This window comes from Doryrhamphus excisus, linkage group LG15 (genome assembly GCF_037039965.1).
Source record: "Doryrhamphus excisus strain RoL-2023G ecotype Guam linkage group LG15, RoL_Dexc_Guam_v1.1, whole genome shotgun sequence".
Lineage (NCBI taxonomy): Eukaryota > Metazoa > Chordata > Actinopteri > Syngnathiformes > Syngnathidae > Doryrhamphus > Doryrhamphus excisus.
Genome location: NC_136371.1, coordinates 9659083 through 9675982, shown reverse-complemented (window position 1 = coordinate 9675982; position 16900 = coordinate 9659083). Strand labels below are relative to the sequence as shown.

At 43.7% G+C, this 16900-nt stretch overlaps 1 protein-coding gene across 4 annotated transcripts in view; it reads right to left on the bottom strand.

The window, feature by feature from the left end:
• raph1b (Ras association (RalGDS/AF-6) and pleckstrin homology domains 1b) overlaps positions 1–16900 on the bottom strand; it is a 28696-nt gene that overhangs the window by 9887 nt on the left and 1909 nt on the right. Inside the window, exons 2-8 of one of the 4 annotated variants that reach the window (XM_058051545.2) lie at positions 11886–11968; positions 4409–4528; positions 4077–4182; positions 3248–3427; positions 2624–3045; positions 2078–2164; positions 452–526 (exon numbers count right to left, since the gene is read on the bottom strand). In XM_058051545.2, coding sequence (XP_057907528.2) covers positions 452–526; positions 2078–2164; positions 2624–3045; positions 3248–3427; positions 4077–4182; positions 4409–4528 — 990 coding nt within the window. In that variant the 5' untranslated portion in view covers positions 11886–11968. The remainder of the gene's footprint in view (positions 1–451; positions 527–2077; positions 2165–2623; positions 3046–3247; positions 3428–4076; positions 4183–4408; positions 4529–11885; positions 11969–16900) is intronic. The other 3 variants (XM_058051548.2, XM_058051546.2, XM_058051549.2) reach the window with 3 other exon arrangements.

The window sequence follows — 16900 nt, the reverse complement described above, 5'->3', positions numbered from 1 at the left end:
GTATGCCTAGAGGGTTAATAATGGGAATAATTTTATTTAGAAAGTCAGACATGTTTTCAATGCTCCAACTATGAAAATATTCAGTCTTCCAAGATTAAATCAGGTCTGGAACAAATGACGGTGGATTACTGTTCAGCAACACGTCTTGTCTAAGCATCTTCCTGCTGGAAAATATTGAGTTAATCAACTTGAGGGACAGAACCTCTTCTGGATTCATAGCTGCAGCACTCTTCTTCCCCTGCAGACAACGCCATCAAACCGCTTTCTAATTCAGTTAAAAGTCAAGCTAGAGAAATGAAATCCGCCATCAAATAAGCAAATATATTCTGGAATATGCAAGTGAAAGCCGATTGTGAACTAGCGCCGCTGTTGGAAACATTTGTGACATGCAGAGCAGCAGAGGGTGAGCAAGCATTAACACACACAAAAAAAAGTGTCTGAGGAAGGTCACCTTTGTCAGGAGGTGAGAAGGCTTTCCAGCTATGCTTTTCAGAATGAGCGAAGTTTCTTGGTCCAGATAGGAGTGCTTGGGGTGAGGAGAGAACAACAACAAAAGGAATTCCGGACAGAGGAAAAGAAAAAATTAAAGTGATGAATCTTGCAAGATTAATATTATTTGTGATATTTTGCCATGAAATGTGAAAGTGTGATTAAATAAAGAGGTGGAGCTTATAATTACTAGCTGAAAGTAGTGCAAAGCAGCATTGATTGTCAAAAGCTCTACAGTGTAAACATGTCAGCTAGGAATATCAGTAGTAACAATGTAAACCTATTAAAACATGGACTTCACACCACACACACACACACACACACACACACACTCCACAGCCACAAAATTAGGAACAGAAAAATGTGACCAAAACACATACAAATGCTCATTTGTAAAAGATAATAATGCTCATTTGTGACTGACACTGCCAGCTTGGTACAAGTGGTCCTCGGGTTAAAAACCAGCTCTGTTTGAGTCGAGATTTTGTGTTACAGTGTCATATAAAATTTAATTATAAGTCACTGAAATGGTACACCAGTGTGTCCAAAGTGTTTTTACATTGGCCTGCTGCACATTCTAAAAATGTAATTTAACAGGAAGACTTAACCTACATGGCCTTGTGTGAAAAAGTGATTACTCCTCTGTTAAACTAACTTAACTGAGATCAACTGAAATCAGTCAGTCTGTATAAGGTAATAAAGCCATTTCTGAAGCTTTGGGACTCTAGCCAACCGCAGTGAGAGCAATTATCAACAAATAGTGAAAACATGGAACAGTGGTGTAGAACCTTAGAACCTTCCTACGAGTGGCCGGCCAATCAAAATGACCCTCAAGAATGCAGTGATGATCCAAGAGGTCGCAAAAGACCCCACAACAACATCCAAAGAACTGGAGCCGTAAAATTAACGCCGCATTTCAGAAGAAGAACATCACACCAACAGTAAAATATGGTGGTGGTAGTGTGATGGTCTTGGGCTGTTTTGCTGCTTCAGGACCTGGAAGACTTGCTGTGATAAATGGAACCATGAATTCAGACCATCTATTGGTGACCTCAAGCTGAAACCAACTTGGGTTCTACAGCAGGACAATGATCCCAAACGCTTGATTGCAGCTAAGGGCAGCCCAACCAGTTATTAGGTTTAGGGGGCAATCACTTTTTCCACACAGGGCCATCCATGTAGGTTTGGATTTTTTCTCTTTTGTGTTGTCATTGACGAATATTTCAATTAGTTTGATGATCTGAAACGTTTAAGTGTGACAAAAATGCAAAAGAATAAGAAATTGAGAAGAAGACAAACAATTTCTCACACCACTATGAACTCTATAAACTGCAGTTTCTTATATTATATTATATTATATTATATAGTAACTCTGGTGTTTGTAACTTTATAACCCAAAAAAATATTTGAAGTCATAATATTTGAAATAATAATACGAATCTTTGAAAAGACAGATTTTTTTGATGCAGCTCTCATTATTTTGTGTATTTTTAAGTGGAACCAATATCATGGTGGGTATTCATTCAAAGTACATTGGAGTAAACATGCACATCAGCAAACACACACACACACACACACATGCACTTACAGTGGCCCGATCCACTTCACCCTCTTGCGAGGTAAAGTCGAGTTGCCGCCTGGCTGTTTTACCGTTGGCCCAGCGCAGTGTGTCATGCTGGAAAAGTGCATGTGTGTGGATGGAGATAAAAGAAAGGATGCAAACAAAGATAATATGAAGACATGCACGGGTGAGGAGGAGGGGGGGGTGGCGGCACGGCGCATGCAAAACATGACTCAACGACTATTGACAATAACTGACCGGGAACAGCGCAGTGTGCAAGCTTTTGCGTGAGTGCCAAATTGCTCAGTGAGTCAAAGGAGTCATTCAGGAGCAAGATTATAATCACAGTCACACTTAGAGGATTACAATACACGTATTAGCACAATAAAGGTGGTGTAGTGCAAACACATGCTAGACGTGCCCAATGAGAACCAGATTAAGATCAATTAGTCTCATTGTTGGTTAATTATTTAGAGGTTAGAAGCCTCAATGCCTTAAATGACTTATTGGAAACACACACGCAAGCAGACACGCACTGTTAGCCAACTTCTCCCGTGTCCATGCTCATCATACCTCTGTGCTTGTCTGGTTTTGTCCCTGGGTGGTCGGGCTGCTACTGCCATCGACCTCTCCGGCCGTCATCACTTTATCAATGTCCAGGGAGTCCATGCTGGATGCGGACGCCGAGTTGACACTGGAGCGCTGGGATGGAGCTTCTTGTTCACTCACAGCGCCCACCGAACCTGTGCGCCGATGCTGCCCGCTGCCCGACGAGCCGGATGAGGGTCGCCGCAGCGTGGCGGAGGAGAACGAGGACGAAGACGACGAAGACGACGAGGAGGTCTGACGGGCGGCTTCATCCATGCTGAGAGAGGCCTTCTCCAGCTGAGAGGTGATGTCGTCCAGGGAAATGTTGGAGGCAACGGGGCGTGTGGTGGAACTGCTGCCTCGCACTGTGTTGGCCGGAGATGCCCTGGTGCTGCTACTGGCACTTCCTGTTTGAGTAGACGATCATTCAGTGTATTACTGAAAACAGTACCCAAAAAAAATAAAGTGATGGATGGATACATGCAACACTTTGTGTATTGTGTGGGGACTGTGTTCACACTTGTTGTGGTTGTGTCGACTATGTATCATTTTCTTGAGTTTCAGACCAGAGTACCAAAGCAGTATAACAGCCTTTATCAACAGAATTACCTCCACTGCTTCCCCCTCCGCTGGTGCCTGCGTGCTTGGTGCTGCCACTGCGGCCCCCAGCAGCCCGCTTGCTCTGGCTACGAGAGTTGGGCTTAGAAATGGTACTCAGCTCCTGTTCGATGGTACACAGGTCCGCCATCAGGGCATCCAAGTCTACCGTGTCTCCCTGGTTCAGCGCCTCTGCAGGAGTAAAGAACATAACTGACTTTATTCACATATTATAACATATCATTGTGTTTTTTGTTTCTTAATATTTCAACTTTCTATGACTTAAACTACATTATTCCCGCCCCCCCATAATATATTTTTACATTTTTTCTATACATTTACAGAACATATTCTTGTCAAAGCTTACATTTTCTTCTCATTATTTGTGACTTTATTCCCACTTTATTAACGTGACCTTAGAACTTTTTCTATAACCTTATGTTCCAAAAATGACAACTATATTTGTTTTTTGTTTCTGTCTTTTTTCTTTAATATTTCAACTTTGCACTATTGAAATTATATTATTTCCCCCATAATATTATGATACTGTCGTAAAATTGTGATGTTTTTTCTTGTTAAAATACAACTCCTTTTCTCTTTATATTTTTTGATTTTAATTGACTTTATTCTCATAAAGTTACAGCCCATTTATTCTGTTGTCTTTTAAATTTGTATCCAAAAATTCTCACTTTATTCATTGTTTTGTTTGCTTCTCGTAACATTCCGACTTAACATCGTTTCTCTTGAATATTTTAACTTTATACTACTTATATGGCACTAGTATTATGACGGGGGAACTGAACGGCAAATGGAATCATCAATAAGATGATTTGGGCCTCACCGTTGATATTATACATGGAGAAGCGGTAGGAGAAGTTTGCCATGTTTGTCTCCTGCCGGAGAGGAGGCTTCTGCAGTGCCTTCTGGGGTCTGCTGTCATCCAGACTCTACAGAGAAAAGACACACAAACAGGGTGTTGTCAATGTATTCAAAAGGTGTCTGTCTGCTTCATCATCACACACAAATCACACTAATACGCAGCACAAAGAGGCGGTATGGGGGGTTGCTAGGATACAGAATGGGGTGACAGGATTAGCAGTGTTTAAGTTGCTATGGTTACAGGCTATCCTTTGCCGAGAGAGTTTGTGTGTGTGTTTGTGTGTGTCTTTTAACCTGTGTGAGCTTGTCCAACTCTCCCAGCCAGGCCCCAAACATCTTGTCCAGGTCTTGGTCCTCCTTGTCACTGTCCTCCTCGGCTCCATGATCCAACTCGTCGTCTGATACCTGCTCCATCTACCAGACAGACACAGATACAAAAGCACACTGTTACACACACACACACTAGTACACCCGAGGCTCAGTTCAACCTCACTGCCCGTTACCACGGCAACCGCTCGTGTCCACTTGCCTTTGTATGTGGTTGTGCGTATCAACACATCATCATCAAAATCAATAAGATTTTCTGCTTATTGTGTGTATTTGCATAAAAACACACTATGAACTGTCACATTATGCAGCAGGGACCAACTGTAGCCGGAAAGAAAGAGGAGAACCGCCGGCTGTGGTGTGTCGAAAGGTGATGACAGCGCTCCCTCTAGTGGACTCAAGGGGAAAAGGTGAAACTGCAGTTTCGTGACCCCTCACCCAATTCTACATGCTCTAGCGTCATTTAACAGAACATACAGCCAAAACGTGACTCATTTACATGTCAGGAAAGCCCCTTCTTCCATAAAAAGCCAATGAAGCTCAGACACACACCAGCTAACTTAGCAAATAACTCATTTGATGATGTATATTTACTGCAAGAGACGTTCAGAAGTCGTAACAAAGTATCAACGTTGCATCTGTAACAATAGAATAAATCTTGTAACCCCCTCCTCCTACTACTGGTCCGAACCTTTTTAGATTTAAAAAATATCGATATATAGCCCATCCCTAATTCAGACCCGCGATAAATGAATTTCCGCAATGTAGGAGGTGGAATAAATTAAGACAGACAGCCAATGAAATACAGCTGGAATGGGTGCAGATTCTGGATGGTCTACAAAGCGTTCTGTAAGTGTTATGGTGTGGAGCTGGAGTACACAACTCAATAGAAAGGGCTGAAAACGGGCATAATAGGTACTCTTTAATTTATTCATGTTTGAAAAACCACGATAGAGTGATGGTGTGGCGTTCGAACACAGAGGGAGGTCCATATTACGCTTTGTTTTAATTCAGGATGTTGGCTTTTTTGCCGAAAAGCGATATTTTATGCTCTCTAATTTTAATATAACTATTGTCTATAAAATGTGTTTTGTGCCGGAACGGACGAATTGCATTGACATTATTTCTAATGGGAAAAACTGATTTGGTTTTCAGACGCTTTGGTTAGTGACGGAAATCGTGGTTTTGCTGTATGGATGAGAAAGGACATCACAAATATACAATAACGTTTTGCTGCGATGGTAGAAAGAAACAAAGTTGTGAACAGTGTTGGGCACAAAAGGTAATTAGATATAGTTACGAGTTACTTCTCAAAAAACGTACTCCACTACAAAAGTAACTAGTTACCAGTAAAAGTAACTATTGCACCCCACCCCCCACACACAGCAAAGACGGGTACCATTACAGAGGTTTGCATTTATTGGAGTCGACAGGTGTTTCTGTGGGTTTGAGTTGTTCACACAAAACGTGGACAAAGTTTTTTTCTGGGACATAATGTACATTTTACCTTTGACCTCAACAAAGTTAAAGTAGCGTCTGTACTTCTCACTAGAGTCCCCCTCACTCGCCATCTCTTGCTATGCTGTATCGCACTTTGGACGTGCTCTAAACACCCGCGCGCTAAAGTTCTCTGATTGGCTGAAAACGCAATCTTACCAAACCTTAGCCAATCCTCATCTCTTATGTGGTTATCTCACCCCCTCTCGTCACTCTGCAACACTCTCACTGTGCTGTGGATTAGTTATGAAGTCAGTGATATATTTTTAGACGCCATTATTCCCATCACTGGTCATGAAAGAAACAAAGTGCAAGAGAGGTGCCCGAGTGCTGATGCCGCTCACACCTTCTTATCGTGTCTGTTTAGACGGCCTGATGCTATCCAACGAATTAACTGACACGCCTTCCAGCTTACGCTGAACAATACGGTTTCAACTCCTGACTCACGAGAGACGCTGTGTCACACATTAGTCACCATATCGTATCAAAGTCAGCATAATACTGACCAGTCGCTCCTTTACCCCTCTAGTGGTGTTAGTCACTTAGGAGGACTGGCGTTAGCATGCGGGCCACAGTGTACCTTCTACCTAGTGATGCTGCTTCCACTGCAAGTGAGTCAGCAGATGCAAATACTGTAAGTGATGTGGAAAAACAACCACGAGACAAGTAGTCACTCACTGGAACCAGTGAATAACTTCCTGCTTGCACATGCGCATCACAAGTATGCAAACCCAAAACACCGCAACCAAGCATGTCCATGTGTGTGTAAAATTAGACCACTCGCACACAGGCCACAGGTGTGGGAGCACCTGAACATGCAGGAACTGTTTGCCAATATTCACTGTGGTGCCTGTGTGTGTGCAAACACACCCTTTTACCAGCTGTTTAAACAGCAATCTGCCTGCAGTCCTTCAAGACACACATACACCGACATATGCTAATTTCCCCCAACTGTTAGTCGGCAAACAACACCAACAATATGGATAAAATAAGAAACACACAGACACAAAGGAGTGGGCTGCTGTCATTCTAATGGAATCATAACCTCGATGGTGGACGCTAGTGCAGTTTTAAGTGAATTACCACCTGAGTCCATGCTTTTAAGCCTTTGGAGTGTGACCCCAGGGAGGGACGGTGCAAACTGTGTCCCCTAAGGCATCATCTTAAACCAGACAGCCTCGGTCCTTTTATCTCCTCATACTGGCTCCTGCTCTCTCGACAGAGCATGGGTGGCACTCATCTGTCTTCTGTGACTCTGGGTGGCTTAGAGGTCAGAAGGGGAAAGGTCAAAGATCACCAGTCTGCTCAAGTATAACTGCAAAGATGAACACAAGGTGTGCAATCCTCTTTAAAGCCTTCAAGAAAGCGCAGGCACAAGCACATGATGAAAAGTAGCTACCAGAGGAGGATATTTCTATCTTTAGACGCTCATATGAGTGTGTCGGGAGATTTGAAAACCAGAGCGGTGTGTGTAGTTTTTCCTCTATCTGTGCAATAATACAGACTTCAACTGTCCCAACATTTTGTAGCACGGGTAGACATAAACTCATACTTAAAACGTTAGCGGTTCGAGGACCACTCCATCCACTCACTGTGCCTGGGCAAGACAGCAGGGCAACAGATGTAGAATACCACTGCGAGTGTGTGACTGAGGAGTGAATAATCCAAAATGACATCAATAAAAGCTTAGAAAACATCAATAGAATTATGAAGGAATTAAGCAAATAAATAAAAAAAATGACAAAACTGTAAAAAAAAAAAGATGAAGTACTAAATAAAAAAGAAAAAAAATGAAAGAAATTCATTTAAAATGCCAATAAAACTTCAGTAAAACTGTAAAAATAAATACACATTTAAAATTACTTCAATAAAAGTGTACAAAATATAAATAAAATAATGAAGGAATTGAGCAAATAAACATGGGTGTGAAAAAATGACAAAAGTGTAAAAACTAATGACAAAACTTTCAAATGTAAAATGACTTTAATAAAAGTAGGTCTTGACGTACTGAGCATTGGAAAATGTGGGTCCAAGGTTGTGACCATTTGAAATTTGTTTCACTGCCCCAAACACTTCTGGGCCTACAGTATAATAGCTCAATAGCTAATAGCTCAGCTAAATGCAAAATCAATGAAAAAGAAGGTCTGTGATTGTTTGAAAACAGACAACAGAAATGTGTTCATCTTTCACATGACATGGAATAACTGATGCTGCCGGCTGGCCTACTTTGGCACCAAACCGAATATGGTTGTTTACAACTGCATTTTCCATCGTCCTTCAAACATTAGCATCATTCATTTGTGCCCTGTGGGTGGGACGATATTTTTTATATATTATTTAATATAAGATGACAATTTGATAATAAAAATGATTTTTCAACTGTGTTTGTCTTCTTTGGTCCGCAATACGACAATGAGTACAGTGCAACTGTTACACATAAATGAATAATAAACGTGAAAACAAAGGCACATTACATACAGAAATCAACAAGAGATTTAATTCAATACAGCTGTATTGAAAGGTTGCATTTCTTATGCAATACAGCGAGCGACACTGTGAGCGTGCACCATTTTGCACTGTTTTGTTTGTATTTGCTGTACCTCAGTAAGCTTTGGCTGTTGGGATGAAGGCTCTGCTGCACCTCCAGCGATAGTTGGAGGTTGTGTTTCAGGTGTGCATACAAGTTGGTCGTGTTCCTCATCACTACTTTCGAACAAATGCCACCTACCGGTTCATCTGTGTTCATGTGCTCACCTTCTTCATTCTGTTTAAAGCCAAAATATTCCCACAGAAGTGGCGTTGATTTTTCAGTGGAAAAAGTTTGGACACCCCTGGATTAAAGGGGTGTCAACATCCACCCTCACACCACAAAACAGTATTTTTTATGTTAAAAAGTAATTGCTGCCAAACTGTAATACAATTTTTGGTTGGTTTTCAGTCAACCAAATTGAATGGGAGCTCCCTGAGACCTTGTGCGTGCACAGACACACACAAACACACACAAGTCAAAGCCAGACTGATAAAAAGATAACCTGCTTGATTGGCGAACAAAAGCAGAGCAGCTCAACTGTGAAAAGACACGTGCCAAATGTGGCACAGACTGCAATGGAGGGTGTGACTGGTGGTAGATGAAATGGATAACAGAGAGAAGGATGGATCACGTACAATAATGGAAGGAAGGGTGCTGCCTATTCAGACGGACTGAACAACAGCTCCGGTGTCATCATTCATGTGTGACCGACAGCCTGCAAGCAGTGGAGGAAGACCCTCGTTTACACATCCACAAATTCTTAAACAAGTGCACTGAAGCGCGGCATGATACCATGAACTGCTTGGGCTTACCCAATTACCGAGGAAAGGCAAGGAGAGAGGAGGGGTGCAGCGGACCCGCCGAGAGGGGAGGAAGGCAGAGCTGAGGTCGGCAGATGGAGGCCGAGAGCGGGGAATAAAGGTGGCCAGGGGGTGCAACGACAGCTTCCGAATATCACCGTTACCACGGATACCACACTCACTCACCACATACTCGAGCACATTGCTAGTCATCACTGCAGTGACATCCCATCCACTTGCTTTGTCATAAAAGCACTGATGTTGCAATAATAATCATAATACTAATAATAATAATACACAATTCATTAATAAAACATACATGTGTATGGGTCTTATTTATGTATTACATTTTGGTTAATGTGAATATAACGGCGACTATGGGGTGTCATTTCATAGCTAAAGAGTTATAATAATGTTAACCCATACTTAAACATACGTAAACAACATTTCTATGTTTTAATTCTGAAAATATTTCATTCCTGCTTCACTTCTCATGGTCGGTTCTGGAACCAATTAATCGTGATAAACGAGGGGTTTCTGTCTCTGTTTGAGACAATTCTGTTGAAACTTGATGAAGCTGCCTTTGATTTTACAGTATAACAACTTCATTTAGACGAGGATCCTATTCATCCTCTGTTACTGAGTAAAACCCTGCTTGACGTTCCCTGTTTGGGAATAATGGCCATGCAACACATTTGCTGCATGAGCAAAACATTCCTCCTCGAGTCGAGCAAAACTTAAAAACATATGCAAAGCCAGTGCATGAAAGCAGCCGTCCTGCTGTGTACTGGATGCTACCTACAGGCGGAGAGAAATGCACTTAGGAGCTGCACTAAAATCCATATTGCTTATCTTTTCCTTGTCCTACCTTGCAGGTTATTAAATGGAGACAAAAGTAGGCTAGCCGGTTTTCTTGCCACCACAGCACTTTTAAACCGCAGTATGTGTTGTATGTCAACCAAAGGTGATGGATGAAAGTTAGTGAGCACCCACACTACTGCTGACAACATTTGCACATATATTTATTTTGATATATTAACTTCACCTTGGTACCAGTCCAGGGTGTACCCCCTCTCCTGCCCAAAGACAGCTGGGATAGGCTCCAGCACCCCCGCGACCCTCGTGAGGAAAAGCGGCAGAAAATGAATGAATGAACTTCACCTTGGCGGCACGGTGGTCTAGTGGTTAGCACGCAGACCTCACAGCTAGGAGACCAGGGTTCAATTCCACCCTCTGCCATCTCTGGGTGGAGTTTGCATGTTCTCCCCGTGCATGCGTGGGTTTTCTCCGGGTACTCCGGTTTCCTCCCACATTCCAAAAACATGCTAGGTTAATTGGCGACTCCAAATTGTCCATAGGTATGAATTTGAGTGTGAATGGTTGTTTGTCTATGTGTGTCCTGGGTGTACCCCGCCTCACACCCGAAGACAGCTGGGATAGGCTCCAGCACCCCCGCGACCCTCGTGAGGAGAAGCGGTAGAAAATGAATGAATGAACTTCACCTGGGGGTAAAATAATGTGCATCAATAGTATAACTTTAAAAAGTAAATAACTTTGTTAAGAGAAATACACAATGAGATCTAAAGGGGATCTACTATGCTATCCACTTTTCTGACCTATAAATGTCTTCTTGTGTTAAACAATGTCAAAGATTGAGATAATGAGCACCGAATGTTCGGTTTCAGAGAGTTTTGACGTCTCCTTATATGGGCGTGCCCGGGGTAGAAGCGGAGAAAATAGGATAGAATAGATTGCTTGAATGAACTTGAGTAGTTTTGGTGTGACAGGGTGTAGGAATTGAGCACCACTGTTGTTAAGGTAGGAATAAGGCTTAAACACGGACCTTTCTATGTATGAGGTGTGTTATGAAACAGAACTAGCGCTCGCTGGTGCTAGAAAACCGTCACTTAGCCATATACAATGAGCATCAATAGAACCGCTCAATGATTAAGAGTGCAGACTAGTCCAAACATCAGATGGAAAAAAAAACCACGCACACGTCACTCTGTGACATGGACGCTGGGAACACAGAGGTAGGTCGGACGGCAAGGTGCGCTTCCAATAATGCCTTGCACACTGCCACTGCCATATTACAGTCTTATCATTCATAGTAGCCATGAAATCTCATCACATGATCACATAACAACCCAAGTATAATTAAATGAACGCTGTATTTTTGACAACTATCGTTAATATTCAATTGTTGACTGTTCACATCTATGGCTATGAATCTGAAAACAAACACAACTTCACATTCATTCTGCCTTTACGGTCAGAACGAATACAAGCCCATGAGGATCGTCTCCTTGCGTCAAAGTCTGTCACGGTTCCCCCTCAGATGGTTTTACTTAAACTGGGAATTATCTCCTGAGGCTTGGCTCCTCTTTCATTTGGCTTTTCATTTACAAGACCCTCTGAGTGCGAACGAGTTTGTACAAACAACAAACACATGAGCCCATGCTGCAGTAAGCAACAATAACTACATAAACTGTACAGAGTGGCCATCTTCAATGCGGCTTTCGTGGCAGGTGTTGACCACGTCAACTTGTGCATTAGTTTCGAATTTATTGCCTCAAGAAAACAGCCATTAGTCACTCTAGTGTACAGGACCTCTTACCTCTGAAGTGGATTGGCCCTCTTCCTACTGAGGTTAAAGTTCAGTCAAAACCACCACTCCACTCTGACAGGGCCTTTTATCCGCTGAAAAAGAAAAGAAAGGGCAAGAACATGAGGCCGTCGGTCAGGCTGATTCCAAAAACTTGGGATTGATTGCAACAGAGGAATATAGAGCAAGCCGACAGCTGGAAGAGGGAATACTCCAGTCGCTGTCCCAAAAATGCAGTCAATTAACTGCGGAGGAAGCGCGACTGAAAGACTGACACATACCATTTGAGAAGGAGCAAGATGTTCTGAACCTAATCAGGAGCAGCTTTCTGCTCGTTACAAACTTTCACTTGGGAGGGCTTCTTCCGTTCACTGCAAAGCCTCTCACAAACACAGAAACTGGCATAGTTAAAAATCATTCATTTCTGTACATTATGGCTTAAACAGAGTTGGGTTACTGAAAAGTAAAATGGGGAATGCAGCAGCTGACAACTCAGGAAGCTGTTCCTTGCAGCCTCAGCTGTCCCTTGGTTTTTCTATGCACCAACTGTTATTCACACCACAGCATGCGCCCAGGCTCCTTGGACAAGAAGAAAAAACAGCGGCTGCATATTTCCGCAGCAAACACAAACCAGCCAGAGAGTTTGCGCGCATGCGCCTCCTTCCAACTGCCCGCTGCAAACGGTTGAGTGTGATATCACTCAGTCAGCGGGCCCGGCCAGCAGGTGTGGCACTGACACAAGGACCCGTGCAGCTGCAGGGGAACACAGTTGCTGCAGTCACAACAACAGCGGGGTCGGCGGGCAGCTGCTCACAGGCAGAAAACAAAGACCGTGGCAGGGACGCTGAGCAAATACATTTTTAGGAGTCCGAATTTAAAATGTGTTGAGTGTTTATGTAAGCTTTGCAATACAAAAGCATCTGTGTTTAGGGGACACGAGGAGCTGAACCTAACAGCCCTGGAAACAAGATCCCCCTTATGAGGCGAATCCAAATACTATAAATAAGAACAACATCCAACAACATACGGCGAGAACTGAAAAGTACCCTGCATTCAGCTGTTAGCGCCCCACTTTAACAACACAACAAAGGGAAACACTGTGTGGCGGGCACAGGTGTGTCCTTGTTCACCCACGCTTCCCATCCCTTAGCAACACCCCTCAGGGGCGGCTCATTTCCTGTCAGGGCAGGAAGTCGGAAGGAGTGCCTGCAGGGGAGATGATGATGTCACAGGAAAAGAGAAAGACAGAATTGTTGTCGGGAAGCGCAGTAAATGTCGCCACAGAGTAGTGAGGCAGTTCTGGAAGAAAGACTTCCTGCGGGGAGAATTGTGCATCAGCATGAAACGATGCTGCGGCTACCCTAACCGTGAACATTCTCTTAACCCTGTCAGCTGATGGATGGTTCCAATATGGGTGGGTGCATTAGTCATTAGTATTGATCAATGCATTGCTTTTAGTACGCCTGCAACCCAAATAAGTCTGCGCTCTTGCTTGACATAAAAAAAAATCAACACATAAAATATGTTAAGATGTCAGACTATAATTTACACAATATTTGTTTAATACACAAACTGCTTCAGTCGGGTAAGTACACTCATGATCATCGTGTCACACAACTGGCATGGATGCTAAAGGAGGTCATGTCTGGTTGTGATTACAAGGAGTTGATCTCTCCTCAGCGGGATTCTCCACGCTCCGTGCAGAGAGCGCGAGGCTAGGGAGAGAACACATGGTGGGAATTACGGAATAATGCTGTGTCAGGAATGTTCCCACGGTGGCCCATGGGGTCTGATGGAGCATCCCATTGGCTGGCTGGTTGCCAGCGAGGTTTATGGGTAATGTAACACACACATACAAAGTTCCATGATACGTCTCTTGGGTTGATTCACATTTTGACTTGCTGGTCTGTTTGGTGAACGGGAGGGGGCAAGGTGGACCACCATAAACATGCCAGTTTAAGTCCATCCCAGTGCCAAGCGGCTCCTGGTTCATTCGGCTCTATGACCCAGGAACCACTGGAGAGAAGACCAGCATATCAGAGCAAAGAGATTAGCAAATTACTTTGAAGATACTCAGTAGTCAGAGGCTCGCTGCCAAAGTATTAGTCAACGATACACACAGACAGATATTTGATCGGATTACGCCCACAAATGTGAGCGACTGTCGAGGGATTTTTTTTTAGCAAACTGTGTCAATGCAGCTGCTTCTTTGGATTGTAGGTCAGTGCTATTACCGCAGCGTCCTACATGAACCCAGGCCTGCATGCCACTATATAGTCAATTCTGGGAATGTGACTTCTGTAAACTGGCGAGTGACCTCAACGTCCTCATTCCATTTGCATTTTTCACCTCTGAGCCTCCAGATGCTATGAGGGCAGGCTGCCATACGCCTGCAAACCTGACACCCGCCTGCATGGCGACGCTCTCTCAAACATGCTGGTTGCTGTTGGAAGATCTTACAGAGGGAAAGTAGGCTGCTGTGCATATTTAATAGCAAAACACGCCACAGTTTTAGGGTTTTTAAGTCATGAACCTTAATGCAGCAAAGACAGGAATCTAGTTTCTATGCATAGACAACTTGCTCTGAAACCACTGAAAACACGGTACATGTATTGTACCGCCTTCAGTATTGACAAAATCCATCCTCCATACCACATCGCAGCAACCACGCAGTAGTGGTTGCAGTTGCCGATTCCCGGCCAGCAAGAGAAAAATACAAGACTATTTGGTGAACATGGGCGAAGCTGGACTAGCCGCCAAACTGTTGGCTAAAGTGAAATGCCTTTCCATCATTACTTGGTCATGTTGAGCAAGCTGTAAGTAACAATTTCAGTGTCCTGTGTTTATTTTGTGTAAGTAATCGAACAAAATTAGCTCGGCAGCTGTCCGGGAGTCCTCGGGAGTGTGACCAATCCCAGTGGTATGGAGGTGTACTTTGAGTAAATTAAACAGATCATTTCGGAGGGAAGCAGGAAATCCATGGAAATGGTGCATAAAGAGGTGTAGAATCTGGAAGATCTGAAAAGCTTCCTGTGCCGGTTATGGTGTGTAGCTGCTCTAAAGGACTCCACAACTCAATACAAAGGGCTGAAAATGGGCACAATGGGTCTATTTAAGGAAACAGACACATTGCTAATATAGTTTACATGACAACAACCAGCACTACTGATTTTGAAGGCCTTGGGAAAGTAACATTGACATGGCAACGCCTAGAAGCTGAAATCTGGAGAGACGACAACTACAAAGTCAAGATAATAATAAGACTACTGGGAATAAATTAACACAATAAATACTAGCACTGAAGTTGTCATGTAAGTCGGTGCTTCTGATAGTGTTTAGGCCAGCAGAGAAGGCCTTGCTGGCCCTGATATCCCACCACCGAATGAGCATTGAGCTTTTGATTATGCTGAATAGAGACTGGAGCATAAAAGGTGGTGGCAATTTTACAAAACAACTTTGTTTAAGTTCAGCCAACACGACCACAAAGATGGGAGCTGCTTTTACTCCCTTCTGTGACTATGCCGCCAAGTCCATTTAATTAAGGAAATTGATTGAGGAAGAAATAACCCCCCCCCCCATATCTACTCCTTGCAATGCAATGCAATGCATCACCCACAGTCTGTTTGCATGTTGCCTTTCTCCTCTCTCAAGTACCCCAACAAGCTTCTAGCACTTTATATTCTATCCACGTCATACAGCCATTATCCAGTAACTCTCCAGGCTGTCCGAACACTCACTGACCGCCCCATTCATCAACTCTGTTGTTGTGCAAGGACATGCTTTGGATTTCATATGTGACCATGTGGGGCAAAAAATGTCCTCTTTTTTTCCCCTCAACTTGGATACCAAGATTACTTTCAGGCTGATTTTTCAACTTTGAAAATGACTTTATGGCACTCGTGGGAACCCATGGACTGTGTGACAGTGCGACAACCACCGCAGCACTTCCTGTCACACGCATCATTGGGTTGAATGACAGATTGACCTTAGATATTATGTTAGAGGGGAGGAGGACAGAAGGGGGTTGCAGCCCAGCGATGAGAAGAGGCCACCTGCCATTGTCAAAGCCACTTGGATTAATAACTGCCCGAGCTGCTTAAACAAACCAAGTGGTGAATGATGACGCACACAAACGGGACAATTAATGCCATACTACAGGTATCATAGCGGAAGAAACACACACAAAAAATAGGTCACGGTAGGAGTGGCATGGAGGTTCTCATCTTACTAACTGTAATGGCCCTTTGTCCATTTGCAACGTCGTCTTTCAGATCACGTAGATGTCCCCAACAGCTCAGTGTTTGCATGTAGACGGGGAAAAATTAGCCAGCGCCAATTGTAGGTCAATGCTAGCAGCCCTCTGCCCGAGTGCTTCTGCTACAAGGACCATGAACGAGTGGAGATGGGGCTGCCCTCCTTGTGTCCACTCTCATCACCGAATGAGAGGATGCTTGGCCAAGACGGACTAAGTTCAGCTATCATTTGACATTTGAAGTATAAAAATGCATGAAAAGGCCAACAGGAAGAGCAACACAAACTCTCAAGCAAGGCCGCAGCTATTTGTCTTTGTTTCCTAGCCCCACAAGCAGCTGCAGCCAAAGGTCAACAAAATGTTACAAGAACAAGGGCCTACACAAGCTGGTCACCATGTGAGTGTGTCCAGAGGGGACACACCCAAGCAACACATACAAGTGTTAGCGCTCCACAAGGAGGTGATGCTCTCCATCCCAAGTTCCCTACTCACTGTGGTGCAATATCAAGTTACACTTTCACCTCCAGCGCTCCATCGGGGTTCGCCGTTTGAAGTGGCATCCTTCCCTTTCTGTCCTTTACCCACCTCCACCTCTAGCTGTAACACAACCTGAGGAAATAAATCCTCCTGAAACACACTCTTCAGTCCTTTTGTGAGGGGAAGTTTCTGCCCAGGGACAAGTGGGTGGGTGGGTGGGTGCTCACTCAGATGGGTGGGAGGAGGACACGCACAGCCCTCGCACGACAGCTTACAGACACGCACGCACGAGATGCAA